The sequence below is a fragment of the Thamnophis elegans genome, chromosome 1 (genome assembly GCF_009769535.1).
Source record: "Thamnophis elegans isolate rThaEle1 chromosome 1, rThaEle1.pri, whole genome shotgun sequence".
Classification (NCBI taxonomy): Eukaryota; Metazoa; Chordata; class Lepidosauria; order Squamata; family Colubridae; genus Thamnophis; species Thamnophis elegans.
The window spans coordinates 71,371,894-71,394,288 of record NC_045541.1 but is presented as its reverse complement, the minus strand read 5'-3'; the positions used below and the strand labels follow the sequence as shown (position 1 = coordinate 71,394,288).

General features: G+C 37.7%; 3 protein-coding genes across 5 annotated transcripts in view; 1 reads left to right on the top strand and 2 right to left on the bottom strand.

The window, feature by feature from the left end:
• Nucleotides 1-1,875: 1,875 nt before the first annotated feature.
• FEN1 (flap structure-specific endonuclease 1) lies at nt 1,876-5,358 on the bottom strand. Of its 2 annotated transcripts, none has more exons than XM_032234107.1 (2): nt 5,050-5,358; nt 1,876-3,892 (listed from the first exon to the last, which is right to left on the bottom strand). In XM_032234107.1, exon 2 carries the CDS (start codon nt 3,842-3,844, stop codon nt 2,696-2,698), a length of 1,149 nt encoding a protein of 382 aa, XP_032089998.1. In that variant the 5' UTR covers nt 3,845-3,892; nt 5,050-5,358; the 3' UTR covers nt 1,876-2,695. The 2 variants fall into 2 exon arrangements, with proteins under 2 accessions (XP_032089998.1, XP_032090071.1); XM_032234180.1 differs by having other exon boundaries at nt 5,058-5,358.
• Nucleotides 5,359-5,438: 80 nt separating this feature from the next.
• Nucleotides 5,439-12,821, top strand: TMEM258 (transmembrane protein 258). The gene is made up of 4 exons (XM_032226769.1): nt 5,439-5,544; nt 7,177-7,286; nt 8,899-9,047; nt 12,083-12,821. Exons 1-3 carry the CDS (start codon nt 5,542-5,544, stop codon nt 9,023-9,025), a joined length of 240 nt encoding a protein of 79 aa, XP_032082660.1. The 5' UTR covers nt 5,439-5,541; the 3' UTR covers nt 9,026-9,047; nt 12,083-12,821.
• Nucleotides 12,822-13,702: 881 nt separating this feature from the next.
• The window catches only part of MYRF (myelin regulatory factor), a 114,643-nt gene continuing 105,950 nt past the window's right edge, over nt 13,703-22,395 (bottom strand). For both annotated transcript variants that reach the window (XM_032220053.1, XM_032220062.1), the window contains 4 exons: nt 22,200-22,274; nt 20,580-20,685; nt 19,777-19,851; nt 13,703-18,810 (listed from right to left, as the gene is read on the bottom strand). In XM_032220053.1, the coding sequence (XP_032075944.1) occupies nt 18,724-18,810; nt 19,777-19,851; nt 20,580-20,685; nt 22,200-22,274 (343 nt within the window). In that variant the 3' untranslated portion in view covers nt 13,703-18,723. The remainder of the gene's footprint in view (nt 18,811-19,776; nt 19,852-20,579; nt 20,686-22,199; nt 22,275-22,395) is intronic.

Sequence of the window (22,395 nt, the reverse complement as noted above, 5' to 3'; positions counted from 1 at the left end):
TCCTCCAGCCGTCGCAGAAGGATACCATGGTTGATGGTATCGAAGGCCGCTGAGAGGTCAAGGAGCACCACGCCCGCCAGAGATCATCGGTCAGCGCGACCAAAGCGGTTTCGGTACAGTAACCAGGCCTGAAACCCGACTGAAAGGGATCTAGATCTGAGAGAGGGATCTGAGAGAAAATTACAATATTCACCAGTGAGGGATCAGTGAATTGGGAGAATGGTGTGACCCGACAATTGCGCGATAGACATATGCGCACTGACAAAATAGCGCCGATTAAAACGTGACGTCAAAATCTCGCCGACAAATTCACGACGATTAAAGCGTGACGACAAAAGCGCGATGACAAGCACAATAAAATCGAAAAAATTTCTGTTAGGGTTACTCACTGGCGTGACTTTGTTGTTGCGCATTTGTGGGCACACTATTGTCAAGAATCAATTAGTGATTTTGATGGCGCTCATTTGTCCATCGCGGTTTTGTCGGCACGTGTATGTCTATCGCACATTTGTCGGTGAACCGGAGAATGGAACACCATCAACCAGTTGCCTTCATGCAGAATTAAATAGGTTCAAAAAACCTATAATTATTATGTCACTTTGTTAAAGACTGGCACTCAATAATTATTCTTACATCATTCTGCCTTCTCAAGAGTAATGCTCAGTTCAGGGGGATGAAGTATCTATCTATTTGAAACATAGCTAAGACTTCTGCTTAGATAAAATTAAGTTTCCAACAATTTTTACTTCTAAGGGGCGATTCAACTTTCTGTACGAAAATTGTTAATGTTCCACAGAAACAAGTATTGCACTTCCCAGCAATTTATATATACTGTAATAGTTGACATTTAGTCACTAGTTTCTTCTTCCTGAACAAACCAAAAAAAGTGGCTTAGTCTTAGAATATTTTTTACTTTTTTTTGAATAAGTTGTTTATTTTTTAAGGAATTTTTTTGGAGGGGAATTATTATATTGTAAACTAGATTTCTCTAGGAGAATGGCATAGAAATATTAGACTTCTAATGTATTTCAAAGAAATGGCAAGAGGGACAAGCTCATGATTTACTCCATCAATGGAAGCTGTGTTGAAAGAAGCCTATTGTTGAAGTTCTTGCACTTACAGCTTGAACAATGGAGAATTGCAGCATGTAAAACACTGCACTATGATGGGCTTCAATGTGACCATCAGAAGAGAGTGAATGTTTTCTCCTGTTCATCTAGATGCTCCTACTCGCTATGAGAAGCAAAGAAAGGTCTATTAAAGCTAGACTGAAATCTCTTCAGTAGTAGTAAACCTGTGGTAGAGCTGCCCCATAAATGACAAGACTTATTTTAAGGCAGATCAGCTGGACAAGGAGTACAAGGTGGTATACTTTGCCCTCTTCACTCCATAAAATAATTCTAGGGCCTCTCCAAATTTTGCTTTTTCCAAATTGTATGCTAAATCATAGGTAACCCAAAATGGTTTTGCACTACATCTGGAATATGTGATTTTTATTGGATTTGAAACAAAACATTTTCCATTTCATGCATATCTCCTATTAATATAGGATTTGTTTTGCCTCACTGTGCTTTAATACCTGCTTTAACACATGTTAGCCACGTAAACATTTTTTTATTTTAGTGGCAAGATTCAATTTAAAACTCTGTCTTGAAATTTTACAATAAATCCTAATTTAAGAAATATCTAATCCTGAAATCCTTAATTCTAATTTTTATCTGAATTCAACCCAAGCCCTTTTTCCATCCAGAGAAATGTAAATTTACTATTTTGTTTTTCAATCTTAAGCAGGTATGAATGTTTTTAAAAAAACGTATTAAAAGTAACAAAGCCATTAAATGTACCTTTTGTTTAAGCATAATATAAAACAAGATGTAGTAATGAAAAAGATTTATTATATAAGTTTAAAAAATTAAAATAGCTTTATTTTTCAAAAAAAAAATCCCCCCCATAATACAGGGTTAAACGTTATAAATCAAATGCTAAGACCAGTATGAACATTTCAATTGTACTGTAAATTATACATGAAACTCTCTTAAGGTTCTGACTTCCTTTGATGTTTATACCCACTGCCATGTTATCATTACTGCCATTTTTCAACTAGTATTACTTTTTAATCTTCAGATAAAATCATCTTTTTAAACAATTGTTGCCATTGGAAAAAAAAGTCTTTTGGCCAAAGACAAGCTATAAACAAGGCTGAATGAGAAGCTAATGGATCATCTCTATAGTTGTCCCATCTGACAAGTATATAAATAAACAGATTATTGAATAGCAAAGTGTAAAGCAGATATTTCTATTAACACTATTGCAACCTTATAAAATTTATTTTAGTATCTATACACATTTAGTAGGTTGCCAACATGTATTGAAATCTGCAATTCAAAATTAAGTCATTTCATCACACTATTATTAACAATAAAAGATTAACACAATACATGGCATGACTAAGATTTCACAACACTCAAGGTGACAAGAGAGATACTGTAAGCTGTGAATCCCTAAACAAGAATATTTTGATGTCACTGATCAGCAGGTTTCAAACATCTTTTGAATTCAGCAGTATTGTGTTTGTTTCACTTTTTGAGTATCCTAAGTCAATTGTATGTTACAGAAAAGAGCCTGAATTTTCTGCTTAATATATATTTATCCAATGAAAAGTAGAGTGCTGAAGAATTAGCATTGTTCTAGAACTTTATTTCCCTTTCTTAAATTTTGATGTTGCTGAACCACTACTCTTGGCCTTCTTTTTAGCTGACCCCTTAGGTTCTGACTCCTTACGCTTAGCTGAGGTAATAGAGCCAGTCACTTTGAAAAAATCATCCAGCCGGCCCTGAGTGCTTCCCTGTCGGCTCTTGTTTAATCTCTTGATCCCATTGCGAATTCTTTCTTCATTGAATTGCTTCTCTCCACACATGAAGCTAACAAGCCCTTCCTCATCAGGCTCATTCCACTTCAGCTCCACTTCTTCTGGGTTTACAACTTCAGGCTCCAAGAAGAGTTTTTGGGCCTCCTTATGCAGCCAATTCTCAGGCACAGGATACTTCTTAGTATCTAGTTGCTGAATAATCTTTTCAATGTTTTTGTGCTGCTTGATGAGTTCCACTGCACGCTTGGGTCCAATTCCACGGATGCTTTCACAGTAATCACAACCTAGCAAAATACACAAGTCCACAAATTCTTGCTGGCTCAAGCTCATATCCTGGAGAATACGGTTTAGATGAAATTCCTGAATGGGCAGTTTCTTTGCCTCACTTGCGGTAAGATGTCGCATTAGCACAGGGCTGCCAAAGGTCAAGCAATCCATATCCTCAGTAGCAGCTGCATAGACCTTGTTTCCTTTCACCAGTGCAGCACAGCTAGCTTCAGCTTCACCAGGGGCATCTACATATGGGATACCCATCAGGGTCAGCAGTTTTTTACACTCATCATTGTGCTGTTTAGTCACTTTAACTAGCCTCTTGCTGAACTTCTCTATGTTTTCCTCCTCACCCATATCTTTGGCCTCTTGCAACTGCTTTTCTGCTTCAGTACGCCGTTCAGTACGTTTAGCCAATTCACCTGATTTCAACTGGGGGGGTTTGCCATCAAAGACGTAGACAGGCTTGATGCCATTTTCCATCATGCGGATAGTGCGGTAGAACATTCCCATCAAGTGGCTTGTAGTCTCACCTTCTTCATTCTGCAGCATATCAGCTCCCTGCCGTACAGCAATTAGGAACTGATAAATACTCATAGAGGCATCAATGGCCACTCTCCGCCCAAAGTAACTCTTGATGTCATTTTCTCGAATGGCAGCAGGAGCTATATCTGCGATCAGCTTGGCCAAACCATGGATTCCCATCTCGAATGGTCAATCAATGAATCTGAGGCAATATAATACAGGAGAAACCTAGGAAGTAAATAGGTAAATTTTTAAATGACAACAAGCAAGTTTAGTAATGAAACAAGACATATTATTTTCTCAGTGTACTGATAATAAATCTTTATCAATATCCACAGATCAATCATCTCAAGTGACATTTCAAAGAACTTTAGGAAGAAGTTACATTTCCGTCATGGACTCTGGGTTTGTTTTTTGTTCCCACTCTTGTTTTCATCGCTCTTCTCATTTTCACCCTTCAATTTTTATCTATTGCTGCATGTTGTCTTATTTTTAATGCTTTTATTTGTAATCACCCAGACATATTGGGAGTCAAGCAGCATACTGATAACTTTACTCTCAAGGAAAATGTAATTATTTGTAATGGAGTGCACTGTGAAAACTTGAATTGCAGCCAGTTCATGCCAAATGAATGGCTACAGATAGCATAGCACCATTTTAAGATAATTTATTTCTAATAAAGGCTATATGGAATCCTCTTCCAAATGACAAGCAAGTCTAGTAATGGATAAGACATATTTTTTTCTCAGTGTACTGATAATAAATCTTTTATCAATATCACACAGATCAATCATCTTAAGTGACATTTCAAAGAACTTTAGGAAGAAGTTATATTTTCCTTATGGTTTATTTCTGTTCCCATTCTTTTTTCCCCATCACTCTTCTCATTTACACCCTTCATTTTTCTACTAGCACAGGGTACCACACTAGGAAGCAAAACCTAGATTGTCGTTGGTTAAGATTTATGCCTGTCGGAAGGCCCAATGCCTACAAGGCGAATCGGCCTCTAGGAAATTCAGAGTTCACGCACATGAAACCAGACGGGAGAAAGCAGAAGAGATTGGCCTGCCATTTGTCAGAAACGGTATAGGGTCTCCTGCATGAGCTGGGGGTTGGACTAGATGACTTATAAGGTCCCACCCAACTCTGTTAAATCTGCTATCTGAAACACACAGGTGGAGCCAAGCTTGCAGTCGACATCTTTCATTATTGATCCCAAGTACTTAGCCACCCACCCAGCGGTAAGCCTTTGACCTCTTGCTAATAATGAATGGCTCTTCAAGCACTCAAGTTTTGCAATTCCACCCTCCCGCGCCACACCTGACATATCCACAATTAGAAAACGCAGCTGGAATGATAGCAACAACAAAAACGATAACACCCACCACGCTACCTGGCCGAAAGATCTCCTTTTTCGATTTTGTGCACAGGCGCAAAAGCAACTGGATTCCGCGCTTTTCCTCTACTACGCCCCTCCCCACCCCGAGCGCGCCAGTAGGATCCCACCGCCTCTGTCTGGCACGCCCCTCCGATCGCCGTGCGGGAACCACTAAATCGCGTCCCCCTCTCCCTCTCTCGCTCTCTTTTTTTTTTCTCCAACCCGGCGCTCCGACACTCCTCTCTCTTCGCGCCTTCTAAATCCCGCGCTCGGAGGTCGCAAGAGACGACACCGCGCAGTGATCTCTGGGAGATGTGGTTCTGACGACATCTTTGTGCGCTCTCCTACAATTAGAGGGCCAAGCGGACCACAACTCCCAGCAAGCTTTGAGCCGGAGAGACTTACGACAGATAGCGCTCCGGAGACGGAAGGGCGGAGCGAGGATGGCAGGAAAGAACGGACGTGTCTTTCTCTAACGGGAGACGCCGCCAACGCAGCCATGGTAAGTGACGGGGAGAGGGACCGTCGGAGGCTGCTTTTCCCATGGCGGCTTTTCCCGGTTGCGGCCCTGGGTGATTGGCGGACCCAGTTCCGGGGCGCCTGTAATCACGAGAAAGCCTTTCAGGGGTACATTTAGACGGATGTTGGTGGTATAACCGAATAGTGTAAATTGGGTTTTCTTATATCTTGGCCTATTTACATTACGATTATAGTTAATATAAGTATTATCACTTTGTAGATACTGTTATGAGTTCATGCGTTAATATTTACCATGCTTTTTTTTATTCTGGTCTTTGTGTAACTGACATAATCTGTATTCATACATGTATTCAAAAATGTTTATAAATGCTTATAAATAAAAATCTGTGTACATAGATGGATATTGATGGCCGGTGGCTCTTTTGGCAGAAGAGAGAAAGAGGCTCACACACAGAAGCTGAACCTCCCGTGGACCTTGCTTTACATTCCTGTGGAGGCAGGGCTGGAGGTGTATGAAGGCCAAGAGGCTGAAGCTGAGCGCTAGTAGGCTTCATGATAAGGAAAAGGCAGGGAGAGGTCGTTGTAGGGGCATCAATTGATCATGGATTGTTGTGATTATCTCTCTCCCTCTATATCTCTCTCCCCCCTCTCCCTCCCTCCCCTATCTATCTATCTATCTATCTATCAATCAATCTATCACATTATCTTCTATATATCTCTCTCATCTATCATCTGCCTCCCTATCCATCTATCACCTACTTATCCGCATTTTTAAATATATAATAATGTACCTAATTCTCCCACCTCCTATTATCCCCACAACAACAACCCTATGAGGTAGATTGGGCTGAGAATGACTGGGCCAAAGCCACCCAGCCGACTTTCATGTCTAGAGTTGGGAAGCCCAACTCTCACAGTCTCCTGGTTTCTGAAGCCTGCTAGCGCTCTGCTTCAGCCTCTTGGCCTTCATACACCCCCAGCCCTCCCTCCACAGGAATGTAAAGCAAGGTCCACAGGAGGTCCAGCTTCTATGTGTGAGCCGCCGGCCATCAATATCCATCTATGTAGGTATGTGTGTGTGTGTGTGTGTGTGTGTGTGTGTATATATGCATTTTTGAACACAGTGTATGAATACAGAGTATGTCAGTTACACAAAGACCAGAATAAAAAAACATGGTAAATATTAACGCATGAACTCATAACAGTATGAGTTACTGTTATAACAGTAACTATAATGTGATAACGCTTATATTAACTATAATTGTAATGTAAATAGGCCAAGTTATAAGAAAACCCAGTTTAAACTATTTGGTTTTACCAACATCCATCTACAGGGCCCCCTGAAAGGCATTCTCATGGTTACAGGCACTCCGGAACAAGGGCCGCCAATCACCAAGGGCCGCAGCTGGGAAAAACCGCAGCTTCACTGGCTCTCACTGTTGTGTCCATCCTTCTCAACATCCATGAGGGGGAGGGGGAAAGGGAAATAGTTCCTTTGCCTCTCGCTGTAGTTCTTTCAATAAGGTGTGTGTATGTACACGCGCACGCGCACACACACACACACATATACATATATATATTAGTAAAATCTTCATAGTCTTGTATTCTTTTACTTGTCTCACTTCCCACCCACCCCCTTTTTTCTTTATTTCAGGAGCTTGAAACAATGAGCAGATACACCAGTCCGGTGAATCCGGCTGTGTTTCCACATCTCACTGTGGTGCTCCTGGCCATTGGCATGTTCTTCACAGCTTGGTTCTTTGTGTATCCTTACTATTGCAGAAATCTGTTTTGGTTATTTGCAAATATATAAGATGGTCAGCAGTCCTGTGGAGAGTACCATACCTTTATTTAGTTTAACTGCTTACTGAAAAAAATCTGAATATAGTTTTGCTCTTGACCAGCAATCTCCAAACTTGGCAACTTTAAGACTTGGGGACTTCAGTTCCCAAAATTCTGGAGCCAGCATGACTAGCTGAAGAATTCTGGGATTTGAAGTCCACAAATCTTAAATTTGTCAAGTTTGAAGATCCCTGTTCTTGAGAAATGCACTAAAAAAAAGTCTTTAAGGCAGGTGCACCAGTTGGTATTACCAGGTGGTAATTAGCCTGCGGCCCAGTAGTGGGCCATGCTCCACAGGTTGGCAGCCACTATTCTAGAGGTATGTCATGTTTGAGTATTTGAGTATTTATTAATACTTATAGGCCGCCCTTTTCCCTGAGGGGACTCAGGGCGGCTTACATAAAATGAGGGGAGGGGGTATACAGACAATAGACACACACAATACATAGAAGTAAAATAGTAAGCAACATTCATTCATCATTCGGGTGGGGGCAATTATCTTTGTCCCCAGGCCTGACGGGCTAGCCAGGTCTTAAGGGCTGTGCGGAAGGTCTGGACGGTGGTGAGGGTACGAATCTCCACGGGGGATGTTCCACTCAAAGTAAGTTCTTAACACTGGATTTCCATCAACTGTTACACCAGGTGATATAATCCTGAAATGAACATTTGAGATAATTTCTATCATGTAGAATAATGTAGAATAATTTCATAAAATCACTCCAAAAGTCACAACTCTTAACTATCATATATACCAGGATTCAGGGATACTCTCCTCTTGCCTAAAGTTGGTGATCATGATTCCATCATTAGAAAAGCACTTAGATGACAAGCACTTTTCTTGTTCTTTTAAGCACAGAAATATGCTTATTTTGCTGAACATAAATATTTTATAGCATAACATACTTTTTATGTCAGGAGCTGAGATAATTGCCGAAAGTCAAAAGTCAAAAGACAAAAAATTATTTCATACAGTTTGAAACAACAAACATTACATTCAGGATTTGTGTCACATGCTCAGTTTAAAATTGTATTACAAGCATTATTATGAAACGTCATTAGAAATGTGATTGTTTCTCAAGGGTTGGAAAGCAATTAGTAGTAAAAAAATCTTTACTAAGAAAATTAATGAAAATTTAAACTTAGATGATGAGAATTGTGAAATTTTGATAAAGAAAACATGACTTTATCAAATGCACGTGGGATAGCATTGGTGTGACAAATATTTCGAACAGCTCTGTTACTCAATGATTACCATAATAATTGAGGCTGGGAATAGTTGCTCAACTGCTTCTGTTCTTTCAATTCATTCCATTCTATTTAACTTAAGTGAAGAAAGTGATTAATTAGTCTCCTCTGTTTTTGGCAAGGAAAAAGGACTGTCTGCTTAATTTCTGTATTATGAGCTATGTTAAAGATAGGTGATCTATACAGTCAGTTGTCATTCCATTATGTATAGGATACGAGTTTTTTTCCCAATTTACATTGATACGTTTTCTGTAAACCTGTCTGGTTATACCTTTAATAATTATCTCAGTTATGAAGTGACATCCACCAAGTATACCCGGGACATTTACAAAGAACTACTCATCTCTCTAGTAGCATCACTCTTCATGGGCTTTGGAGTTCTCTTCTTATTGCTGTGGGTTGGAATCTATGTGTGACCATAGTTTGGAGCTATTTCAGGTGAGACATGTTAAATGTTATGCTGGGGCCTTTTCACAATAAGTATCTGATTAGTGTAAAGAACAAACTGAGATGAAACTTTAATAAAGCATGTTTAAAGATACAAGGTAAATACAAATAGTCCTCAATTTACAACCAGTCATTTAGCGATCATTTGAAACTACAACAACACTAACAAAGTGATTTATGACTGTTCCTCATATTTGCGACCATCAGCCATATCAAAATTGTCAAGCAGCATGAATTTATGACAGTTGCAACATCTCGAGGTTGTATGATCCCAATTTGCGATAAGTCAATGGGGAAAGTCAATGATTCACTTAACAACTCTGATGTAAAACCATGCACAACACACTTAACCTTGTGTAGCAATAGAAATTATGGTCCCAGTTGTGATTGTAAAGTCATAAGGACCACCTGTAATGCTAAACATGTTCCAGCAGACTAAGATGAACTGAAATACAGGGACAGACTAAAGATATTTCAGCATCCAAAAAATAAGTATCAAGAACAGTACTTTACTTTTTATCTAGCCATGGTCTCCTGAGTTTTCAAAAACTTAATTTTGAATAGATATTTGTAGACTTACACTGTTAGTATGAGAATATTAAATTTCAAATTAACTAGAAGAAAACTTGAAATATTCAAAAACAATCTAACAATTTACATTATTTTCAACCGGGTTACATTTTAAATGAAATAAAAGCAAAATGAATATTTTTAATAAAGTTTTAACATAAATTCTGGTATGTATATATTTTAGAGGCAGCCATTAGAAACAACATATAGCTCTTTAGAAATAGCACTTATTCCACAGATACATATATATTAATTATACAAAAACAAGTTTTAAAATGCTTTTGCAGAAGATATCAGTATATTACAAAAGAATTTGCTTCACTGAAAAGTGTATGTAGTCAATATTTCATAGAATCGAAGTTTGAAAACTCAGTGTAGGATCTGCTAAACCATTTGGAAGATTGCTACTGGGACTCTGGGTGAAGAGGAATACAGTATACCTCTTCCAGAGACAGCCTATTCCACTGACAGCTCTTTAGCATCAGGAACTTCCTCCACATATCTAACCTAAATTTACTTCCTTGTAGTATCAAACCATTGATCATGTTTCTGTGGTAACTGCTATTTTGCCATGTAGTCTTTTCTGCAGATGAGCAGTTGCCAGTCAGACATACTATTACACAAAAGCTTTCTCGGGTGGAAGTTGTGACCTTACCTGCCATTTAAACAAGATTGCATACATGATGATTTTTTTAGTCAAAACAGATCAGATGTGGCCAGTGGCTTTCAGTTGTTGATTTCTATGGAACTGAACATTCACATTTTCCACCAGCAAGTTTCAACCAATTGCTAGATTTCCATTCCTGAATAGGAATAGGAATAGAAAACTAATAAAATAAGGCTGGATTGTTGAGAAAAAGAAGGAAGATGTTGCTATTTTTGTCCTTTCACAACATCCACCTCATCAGCATACATTTTGTTTCCAAGCTCTGGGTTGCTGGAGTTGAAGTTCCCTTGGCCTGTAAATTTCCAAAGTTGTTTCCTACAACCTGTGCGTGCTTGCTCAGATTCTGACAGGACAAGCCTGTTTCAGCAGTCATAGTTACCATACATTTTTATCAAATACGCTGAGAGCTAAGTAGGTTCATTGAATATATTTCAAATGGAGACTAGATAAGCATCTGTCTTGCGTGCCTTAATTAGATTCCTGCACAGCAGAGGATAGCTTAAGTGTTTAGTGGCCCATTCAAACTTGAAGACAATAACTTTATTATATGTTATTATTTGGGCAAATATGCTTTTCTAAGCCAAGAATTCACGTATCTATGTACAGTTTGCCTGTCCTGAGCTATTGAGTCACATAGATTGAATCGATCTAACATTAAAAAAAAAGGAATGAAAAGTTACAAGATCAACCATTCACAATAGAAACACTATATTGTTATCTGGGTATTTATTAATGTACTACCTGACTTTTGATGCTTTGATCCCATGTTATTTGTCTTGTTTGAATACACTGTGTACACAATTATTAAGTCACGTTGTATAGTTGAAGATTAATTTTATTATTGAACTACTACAGTGCTCTTGGTCAATCCAAAATGTTAATAAACGTCAAACTTGAATATTTAAGAAAGTAAAAGCTTTCTTAGATGTGTGTGTAATTATTAGGCAACTATTAGTGTGCAGAATTATTATACAACTAAATGGAAAATAAACATTTTTCCATCTCATTTTATTTTCATCTGTTAAAGTAAAAATAATAAACACCTAAAAATGTACAAATAAATATTCTTGACATTTGAAAAAAAAAATCAGGGACCAACCCTTCTTTTCAGTAACAGACATGGAGTCTGTCAGTTTCGGGATCTGTTTACGATCATCTTTTTGTGCAGCAGCAACCACAGTGTCCCAGACCCTGTTCAGAGAGGTGTACTATTTTCTTTCACTGTAACTCTCCCATTTAAGAAGGGCATTCCAGGTAGGTTGCAGTTCTGGAATATGACAGCATTGGGGGATAATGGGTTCCTGGTAGCTTCACGTTTGATTCTTCTCAAATCTTTGGCAGTTAATGTGCATCTTTTCCCCCCAACATGTTTCTTGCAACCCTGTTGACTATTTTCAGCAAAACGTTTGATGGTTTTTCTGATCACGCCCCAATATCTTACCAATTTCAAGCATGCCGCATTTCTATAAAAAACATTTTACAATTTTTGACTTTTCAGAGTCAGTTAAATCTCTTTTTTGCCTGAGGAAAAGAAGCTGTTTAATAATTATGCACACCTTGATATAGGGTGTTGATCTCAGGCCACACTCATTACACAAACACACATCACCTGATATGCTTATATCCAATAAGTATTCAGATTTATATAGCTTGGAGGTGGAAAATATGCATAAAATGGTATGATCAAAATACTCACCTGCCTAATAATTGTGAACACAGTGTAGTGACATGGAAAGCAATAAGGGACAGCTTTAAAGAAATAATATCCAATTGTTTTTCTCCATTTCAGGTTCCAGAAGCCTTTCTGCACCTCCTTTTTACTTTTTTATTGAACAGTGTGGCTTATCACAGTTCTGGACTATAATTCTAACATGTGAGAATTCTAACATCAGATCAATAAAGCTGAATCTGTGATAAGCTGAATGTTGTGCTATACTCTGAGGTATTGGTTTTTTTGTTTTTTTTGCTATCCCTTTAGATCCATTTATTTGTCGCTGGCTGGTCAATCACACTTAGCCTTGGGTTTGTATATATTCTCAGTAGGAGAAATAGATATCTCTCCCTAGGCGTGCATAGTAGTTAAGTGGCATGCTGTTGAAATCTGACCTCAAGGCAAAATGCCAAGAATGAGAAACTGAGGTGACCATTTCATAGTTTATTGATGCATCCTATTCACTATATGTTTTTTAGATATATGGACTAAATGTGTAACATTTAGAGTGATGCTTATGTGCATTCCGTTTTAGGGAGATAGATATTAACAATAAGCTTGAAAACATTTAGGGGTACAAATATAGTGTGTATCTTCAGCTCTTTTGAAATACTTGGATCTTTCTTATACATGATCTCAGGAAAAGCTGCTGCTGCTTTAACCAATTACTTATGTACTCGCATGGACCTACATATTCCAGAGTGCTCCGCTGCTCTGATGGTGGGCCTATACCTGATTAAATGGATAATTTTGGCAAATGTATTTGGCCTTAATGTGCTGCCAAATTTATTTTTGCTACAATAAACAATACCACTTGCATTTCGACTTATTTGTAGCCCTCTACGTGGTTTACAGAGTCAGCATATTGCCCCTAACAATAAGGGTCCTCATTTCACTGACCTCAAAAGGATCCTTTTGGGAACAACATGGAAATAGTAGTTTACCTAATGATCTTTTTGATAGTCACGTGCATTACTTCAGTTGCAAAGTCCACAAATGACATTGATTTTACCTCTACGTTACAGCTATCTTATATTACTGTTAATTTCTTCTGCATCTTATTTTGAAAAGACAGCGAATAGGAAGTTTCACATTTTTAGCTCATATAAATGAATCACTTTATTTGTGCAGTGATTAAAGGATTGGCCTAGAAACCAAAATTCTAGGCTTTGCTTCCCTTAGGCATAAAAGCCACCTGGATGACTTTGGGATAGTCATTCTCTCCCAATCCACTTCACAGTGTGGTGGTTGTGCAGAAAGTAGAGGACATTAGGTACTTTGATCATTTGAATTGAGTGTGTGTATGTGAGAGAAATAATATGACACAGTCATTCAGGTCATAGTTGTCCCAAAGGTGCTTTTTCAAGAGGCAACCGGACTTTGTTTTTCTTTGAAGATGTTTCACTTCTCATCCAAGCAGCTTTTTCAGCTCTGACTAGATGGTGAGCAATGGAAGAATTATATTCCTTGCAGGCAACTGGTCATTTGCATTATTTTTTATTTCTTTTATAAAAAACTGCAGATAGGAATATTAATCTAAAACATGATTATTCTGTCATCGCCAAATATTTACTGTAGCATATTATGTGCAATATCTAAACCAAATTGTTTTTCTTGATCTGCATCCTTAATTAATTGCACTGTAAGTAACAATTCAGTCTACTGAAGTGGAAGAATAAGTGATGAGCCAATCTTGGGTACAAAGTAGTATACTTGGGTATTTATTTATACAGGTACATTTCTTAAGAATTAGGCTCTAGATAAGCAAACAAAAGTAGAGGAATCCTGACCACCAGAACTCCAAAAACAAGAACAAAATATAAATACAAATTGAAAAAGCAGGTGGTAGAAGAAAAAGCAACCACTTATTCTCCACCAAACTAAAATAATAATAAAACATTAACATAGTATTCACTAAGTATATGACTTTGAAATTGTGGACAATATACAATGATTAAAGCTGTGGTAGCAACTTTTAAACAAAACAATTAGTGCTTTATATTCCTTAAGGCTCACAGTGATGGCATAAAATATTTATATACAGGCTTTAAGCTTTAACAATAATAAAAATACAAAAAGTGTATGGATTTTCCTTTTGAGAAATCATTCCTAACCTTCAGAATAGCCAAACTTTAAAAGCTGGCTCCATTTCCACCCTTGTTTTTTCTTTCTGTTCCTCCAAATGTCTAAAGAGGCACAGTTAGAATTTTAGCTCTTAGAAAGGTGAGCTACCATCTAAGCAGGAAGCACCATCTCTTAACCTGTCTCTATTAGACAGGAACAGATACAGTTGTTAATCACTATTTTGCTTTTCAGAAGTCTGTAACACAAATGGGAAGGAATGTTCCGAGACAAGATGAGTAAAGATTGTATGGTCAAAAGGTCCAGTTTATGTGATTATGCTAATAACTGAGACGTTGATGGTTATTAATTTGCTATGATTTTTTGGCTAATTTTCTCTCCCACACTTGATACTTTGAAGCATTTTGAGACAATAGAGATATTATAGACGCAGTGTTACAGCATTATAAAACAATGAAACCTGTAATATAAAGAGCAATACTTGTTATAAAAGATTATGCATACCAGAGAAAACTTTGATGTGAATTTGCCAATAAAAAGATTTGATATATGTATATGTGTGCTTGTGTGTATGCATACACACACATACATATATACATGCATACTTATATATAAACACAGATACCTTCTCTCCAATTCCATTGGATCGACTGGGAGAAGAAAGTGATTGGTCATTTTATTTCTGATGTCATTTTGTCTTTGCTGCCTCACCTTGATCAGGATAGATAACAGTGGTGAGTTAGCTATTTATATCAGTACTGAGGAGTAGGCAAAGGGATAGTCAGGAAAATGTGAATGTCCTCATCAGATTGTTTTTAAATGAATAGCTCTTAACTAAGGGTTTAAAGATTTCTTACTACTTGTAATAAGAGAGTATTTTGGCACCTTGCTGCTGAGAAGAGCCATACTAGAGCTAAGATGGAATCAAAAGGAACAAGGAATTCTTCCATTTCTATGAGTTACTACTTGCACTTCTTTAACTAAACGGGCACCATTGCAGGACTTCTTTCCATTTGGCTGGAATAACATTGGAAGATCCCACTATGTGGGAAGCTGGAAGAGTTTAACCCTGACATGGAAAAATGCCAGGATTGATGCAAGCCTCTAGAATGACAGCAGTTCTTACATTACCTTCAGAAGCGTGGTCATGACAGGCCAATAGCAGGTGGTAAGCAGGGTTGTGAGGGGGTGTAAATGTGTATCTTGATTTGCATTTCATTGCTTAGATAATAGGAAGCTGGAAGGGTGTTGGATACTTGCATGACTGGTTCTAGAAAGATAAAATCTGCTTTGAAGCAGGTCTAAATGACTACAATTGTACTCATCAATGATAAACAAGAATTAAATTTTAGCAATGGCTGAATGCAAATGAATAAGGATGGACAAAATCATGAATTAAAAAGAATAGTTCCAAAAAACAAACCCTCCATGGTTTTTTAAGCATTTTGTTTCATCTCATACTGGTCCCTGATAAATGCTTACATGATTAAATGGTCAGCATCCCAAGAATAACCATAAAAGAAAGATTTTATCTGGCCCATGGGTTCATCATTTTCTTGTTATTATGAGCACTAGTGTGTGTTTAGAGGAAAAAGACTCCAAACAAAATCATGTTAAAATGTACAATATTTTCCTCTATTCTCCTTTACATTGGTTCTATTACAATTATATCCAAACTAAGGCACTGAGGAGGAGGAAGAGGAGAAGAAAAAAAGAATGTAGAGGGAAAGAGGAAAACAGAACAGTGGGTGAAGAGAGAAGCTAATGCTACCAAGGATGGCCTAGAGAAGTACAGGCAACAGCTGTCTTCATAATAACTGAAGCTCAATTCTGCACTGAAACGCCAATCAGTGCAATCATTCAATAAGCAGTGCTTAGCAGTACATCCTTATGGAAGTTTGCTGAACTCTAATTGATTTCTTTCTGCTACTCATCAGTGAATGTTGAGTACAGGACTACAGTTTAAACTTTTTTTTTTTTTTGCCAGAGAGCCTTACCTAAAATATATATTATCTTCAATGTTTAAAACCTATAGTAATGACATCAATAAATTACAATCCCAGTTTGAGTTAATGTTAGTTATCTGAAATTAAGTGCCAAATTAAATACTGTATGTATTAAAAGATTTCCTACTTCATGACTGTTTGCTCCTTAGAGCTCTTACTGTATCTGTATACAAAAACTGATCATTAATTCTTTCTTGTGCAACATTGCCACCTGGTGGCAAGTACTAGTAATGACAGCCATGCCATTCTTTACATGTCTGTTTTCTCTGAGTGGACCTAACTAAAACTTTTTTGTCTTCTCCCTATATCATCAAGTGTATCATCGCTGCCCCCAATGAATAGTAATACCTAACTGCTGTTTTTCTTTAGGAGCTATTTTTGGTCACGCAACACATACAGCGTCCCAAAGAAAGATGTCAATCATTAACAATGAATTAATTTTATATTGCATCCATAAGTACCACTTGCTTTAAAGCATCCTGAAGAACAATTAGACCGGTACATTATTTTGTGAAAACAGGTTAAAGGTAAAGGTAAAAGTTTCTCCTGTCCAGTTGTGTCCGACTCTAGGGGGTGGCGCTCATCTCTGTTTCCTACAGTAGCTGAGGGGGCCAGCATTTCCGTGGTCATGGGGCCAGCATGACTGAGAGACACAGATTGCTGTTACCTTCCCACTAAAATGGTACCTATTTATTCAAATTTGCATGCTTTCGAACTGCTAGGTTAGCATACATATTAATACATTTATTAGAAGTGTTCTCATAAAACTATTTTTAGCTATTGTTTTTCTCTTGAGAAGTGCGATTTTTAGCATTTACAATGCAGTGTCAAATATGCATCACTGGTAATAGCCTAAAAAGTATGCCTACCTGGTAATAGATAAATTAATAATGTGGCAGTTCCACCAAAGAATGCAGGCAACTCTATTGTATGTTTTCGCAAACACACCAATGCTTAAAAAATACCAATAGCCAAGGTCTACTTTAGTCATTTTTAACTACAGTAATCCAATTTAAAAGCTTGTAGTGCTGGATGGCTGGAATATGTCAGAGGCAGGAAGTCTTCTTTTCATATATTCTTTATACAGTAATTTCATTCTGGTTGAGAGAGCTGAACCAGCAGCTTCTTACTTTCCCCATCAGATTACCTCCTTGTTCTAGATGCAACTGTTGTTGCCCCTACATAAATCAACTTTTAACTATTTTAGAAAGAAATGGCCAGTGCCTGAACCAACCTAACTCATTTGTCTTTGAATTGAGCGCAAAAGGCTGATATCTTGACATTGTGCTTATATATCTGACTTATCTCAGCACCTAATTCAAAATCTTGGCTCAGGTTGGCAGTCAGTGTGGATTTCACTTTGGTTTCCTATGAGAGACAAGGCTATCAATAATTGACTTGAATGTTGGCTGCTGCTTCTTTTCTTTTTTTGGTGAAAACCCCACCACAAGTGGTTTAGCAAATTAAAATCTTGTAACAGTAAATTACCTGAAACATGAAGACTATTCAAAGGCTAGAATGAAGAAAGGTATTTTGTTTGTTACCTCATAGAGAATCCCTGTGACCCCTAGGGAATTAAAAAAAAAATCAGTGTAGATATTTTTAGCACGTTGCTTCTGGTGGCTGTCTTTTCCTGGTTTCTGGCACAAGGGTTAATACTTATAAGTTTTTCCATATTCTCTTTGGGATGAATGTATTTTTGGCAGTGACAGTGGGATTTAAAAGGTTTCAGTCAATGCTTTTTCGATACCAGCATTGTGAAGTCCAGTTGTAGAGCCCAGGGGCTATTTTCTCAAGTATATTTGAAGAAGAGAGCTATCTTCTTGAGAAGCATCTTCATCCAGTCCTGAAAAGAAGGCACTTTGGGTACAAATGTGACCTGCCTGAGAGTGGCTTTTGCAGGGTCCTTGAGGTTTGTTGTCTGCCAAATAACAAATTTATAGTAAGATAAAAGAAGGAAGAAGTGAGAGGTAAACCCCATAGCTTTTCCATTGGTTATTGCTATTGAAAACAACTATCAGCCCTGAATTCCAGTGTCACCAGGATTTCTGCCAAGCATAGCTTTAAAGAGAAGCATCTGACTGCCAGCTAAAAAGTTGAAAATTCCAGTGTACGACTTGCAACACATCTAGATAGAATTCCTTTTCAGACAGATCCAGTGTTTCCATTTTAGAATAGGACTTCTAACATCATTGGTAAGAAATATGCATTAAAAAGCTGCTTCATTGACTTTCTGGGCACCAAGATTTGTTTCCAGTCAAGCCATATCTTTCAGTTCTGAGATGTCCAAATAGACTGAACACAAGCATGGTCAAGCCTACAATTATAAAATCCAGTGTACTCAGAGAGGCCAGAGGAATTCTAGCATCCTACAGCAAATCAAGAAAACAAAATGCCTCTGTATTTCCTTGTTTTGCTTGTGGCACTATTCCTTCCCAAAGTATGACATTCTAAGATTAACATCCATCTGCTAGGAAGGAAACCAAAGTAACTCGGACCCAAAGGAAGGGATTATTGATTAGAAGCAACTAGTCAGGGCGTAGTGTTCTTTGAAGAGAGTATTCAGTCAAGTGAGTCTTGGAGCCCATCGTTTTTCTGCTTCTATCAAAAGTGTGCAGGTGTTCCCGAGACTCATTCACAGAGCCAATAAAACTGGAAATAGTAGTCATTAAAGAGAGAGCCCATCTGCTCCACAGGGGTACTGCAGTTAGCTTGGCCCTGTGAGGAGGGAATGGGAAAAAACAAGGGAATCATGAAAGATTGCAAGGAGCCATCATTATCAGAAACAAACATGGTTTGCTTCGGGGAAGCAAACCATAGAGAGTTGGTCGGATCACTAGCTCAAAACTATTACTTCTTTTGGAAGAAATGTAAATGAGTTCAAACTTAGAGTCAAAGTAAAAAGTGAGCTCATACTCTGAATAGGTCCCCTTGACTCACTAGAACTCTTCGATTTTATGAAGAAAGGCTAATTCCTGTGTGTTTTCAAGGCGCAGAAGCCTTTATACTGATAACTTGTGTCAGTAAATCTGACTTCCCCAACAAGCTCCAGACTTTTAAATCTGCTCCCTAAAAGTTCCAAGTCTCTCTTGTGCTCACACGGGAGTTGCACTAGAATAGTGTTTCTCAACCATGGCAACTTAAAAATATGTGGGTTTGAATTCCATGCTGGCTGGGGAATTCTGGGATTTGTAGTCTACATGTCTAATAGTTGTCAGGTTGAGAAAATCTGCACTGGTGCAACAAGAGCAATCCCAATACTGCGGTAAGAAATTTCATAGTGTTCTTAAAGTCTCTCAATTAGAAGCATATTTTTCTCTACTGAAGATTAATCTTAAAATGAAATAAGCATGCCTATGAAATCTAGACATTCTCCTTCCCATGGATACAGAATCATTTCTTATCTATACTGGACTTATCAGGAGGGAGTTTAAATATGGGATACTTGTGCCATCCTTGTACATATTGCTACATATGGATATAATTCAGACATTCATTTGTCTCATTTAACAGCAGTTTGCAACTCTTGTTCACTCAGTGCCCAGCTTAATGCGATGCCAAAAGGAGATTTGTTACCAAAGGGCAACTTCGTTGCTTTAGCTATATGCATTTTTATTTCACGCTCAAAACTGATATGCCTTACAAATATATGCTAGAGAGGACATGGCAAGCATTGATACTCACAGGCCTAGCTAATCGGAAATGGTAAGTAAATTCCTGGAATGGCATCATGACCACAGGCCAGCGGTATGTTGTTCCCTAGAAAAAAAGAACACCCAATACCTGGGATGAAAGAAAGCTATTGTCGCTGTTTAACATTGCCCCATTTTCCAGACTGTCAAGGTAAATTGCATTTCCTTTGCTCTCTGCTCCCACAGTTTAGCAAGAAACTTGTTAGAGAACAGCAGACAGCAAATTACCATATATACATGCATTAAGCCAAGAATTTTATGTGCCAAAACACATCCCCAAAATTGAGTTTGGCTTATCTGCAAGTATATACAGTAATACTTTTAAAAGGTACCTGTATACTGTAACTCATATATATTTGCATTTAAGCGCATCCATGGATAAACTACCCTCAAATTTTTAATCAAGAAACATGGATAATCCATATCTTATCCATGTATAAACTAACTGTGAAAATTAAAACACATGAGCATTTGAAGGTTCAGCTTATTTACAGATGAGTTTGTGTGCCCAAACAATTATTTTTCTGTTTTGAAAGGGACAAGGGGAAGAGAAAGGAAAATGAAAGGAGAAGAGAGGAATCAGTGTTACCGTCTTTTTTTTTAAAAAGCAGGTTAATAAAGAGTGATTTTTAAGAAATTATGGCAACAATATCTATTCCAAACAAAACGAAGTTCGGTCTAAGGACATAAATTGAACCTGATTTTCTATTATAAACAAAAACCTAGATGCAAATACATTATCCAGCAGGTAAACACTTATTTTGTGAGATATCTTTTTCTTTAAAAAAAACATACCTGAATATATGTTGCATTAGACAAGCTGTCTAGGTCATTTTCAGTCTGCAGACAAGGACTGTTGGATGTGAGATTACAAAGATAGCCAGATACAGCTGAGGAAGCACTGAGAGGAAAGAAACAATACAACAACGATGAGCAGATCATTTTCAATGCAATCTTCTCTTGACAGATTATAATATAAATGCCACTATTTATAGTCTATTGGCCTATGAATTCATGTTCTTATTTCACTGTAAAGTAGTCTTTCTCACTCTGCACTTTCACCCACCAAAATACTCAACTCCTAAATGTATACCATTATACCAGGCTTGGACTTGAAATGGAAGAAGAAATGCACTGTTGCATTGGGATGCATTCCCTCATCTTTTTTCCTCCTTCGCCCTTTGAAATATCTCTCCAGAGTCTTTTCAGAGGTGCTGTTGTTTTGCAGACAGGAAGAAAAGACTGAAAGTCTTTCTTGTGTTACAACAAGAAAGCTCCATGGAATAAGGGAGCTACATTTTGCTGTTATTTTGAACAGATCTAAATCCTGAAAGTGGTAACTGACAAACCATTTCTCTAATTTTCGCTTTGCTTTCTATGAAAAATTTTACAGGATACATTAGATACAATCCAACAAGCAATAGTATGAAGTCTCCTTGATCCAAACACTTTGATTTCCCAGGTCTAACTATGCAGACAAATATCACAATGGAATAAGGTACACAAAGGAACAAAATGGTCTTTTAAGAATATAGAAGATGCCCTGCATTAAAGTAGCAACACTGGCCCATCATCCGATTAGGATCATTAGACAATATGTGGTGTTTCATATGCCTAAAACTCTCAGTGGTCTATCCATTCTATCCTGACAGTGGTTTTCTAGTACTTATTTATGGAATTCATCTGCAGCCTATCTCAATATGGGGCTACTCTAGGTAGCTTACAATAATCAATAGCATCTGCAGGAGTGGAATATTGGAGTATAATGAAGGAGGTTTTGCAGCACCAACTGGAGATGTCAGATACCAAACCTGATTTTTTTTGTGGGGGGGAGAGGACACAAATTATGTGCTCTATCCCTGAGCTACAAAACCCTTCCCTTTCGACAGACAATTTTTCTTCTGTCTCATGCCTATTTTTCTATCTTCAGCATACCAGGATATGAAATACATGGCATGCTCCCAGAGTAGCACTGACACTTTAATTTCTGACTGGCCATTTTAGGGTTGTTGTAGCAAATGGCTCTGTGATTGTGAGATAAGAAATGGCATAGAAATATAGGTAAAAGAACCACCACAAAAAGTATCTGCCTTTCTGTGAAATCTCCAGTCCTGTGAGAAAGGGAAGGATTCTTAAACAGGGTAACCAGATTTGATTTTAAAAGTGCCTGATTGTCAAGCCTCACCAAAAACCTGTCCCCCATCTTCCTCATGACTCAGTACTATTTTCCTATGAATTATATTGAGAATAGTACCCTCAATTTGTGAAATGATAGCAGATATCACATCATTATCAACTATTTATATCATTTTGGAATTCTTTCTCAATCTGGTTTCCTATTAAACTGTTTTAGCTTTTGCATTTTCTACAATATTCTTTGCCAGTATCTGTGCTTTCCCAAAAGTTCTTACTTACTTCATTTCCAAAGTAAGATTTGTGTTCACTGATGTAAATTTGCTGATGGGAATGCGATAAGTGATATTTCCAGTCCTGCAGGAATAAACAAAAACAAAAAAGATATACCACAATTTTTTGCTTATCTTCATACTTTCCTGCTGTTCTCTAAGTATTCACTCAAATACGATTCCATCATTCATCACTGGTAATATGG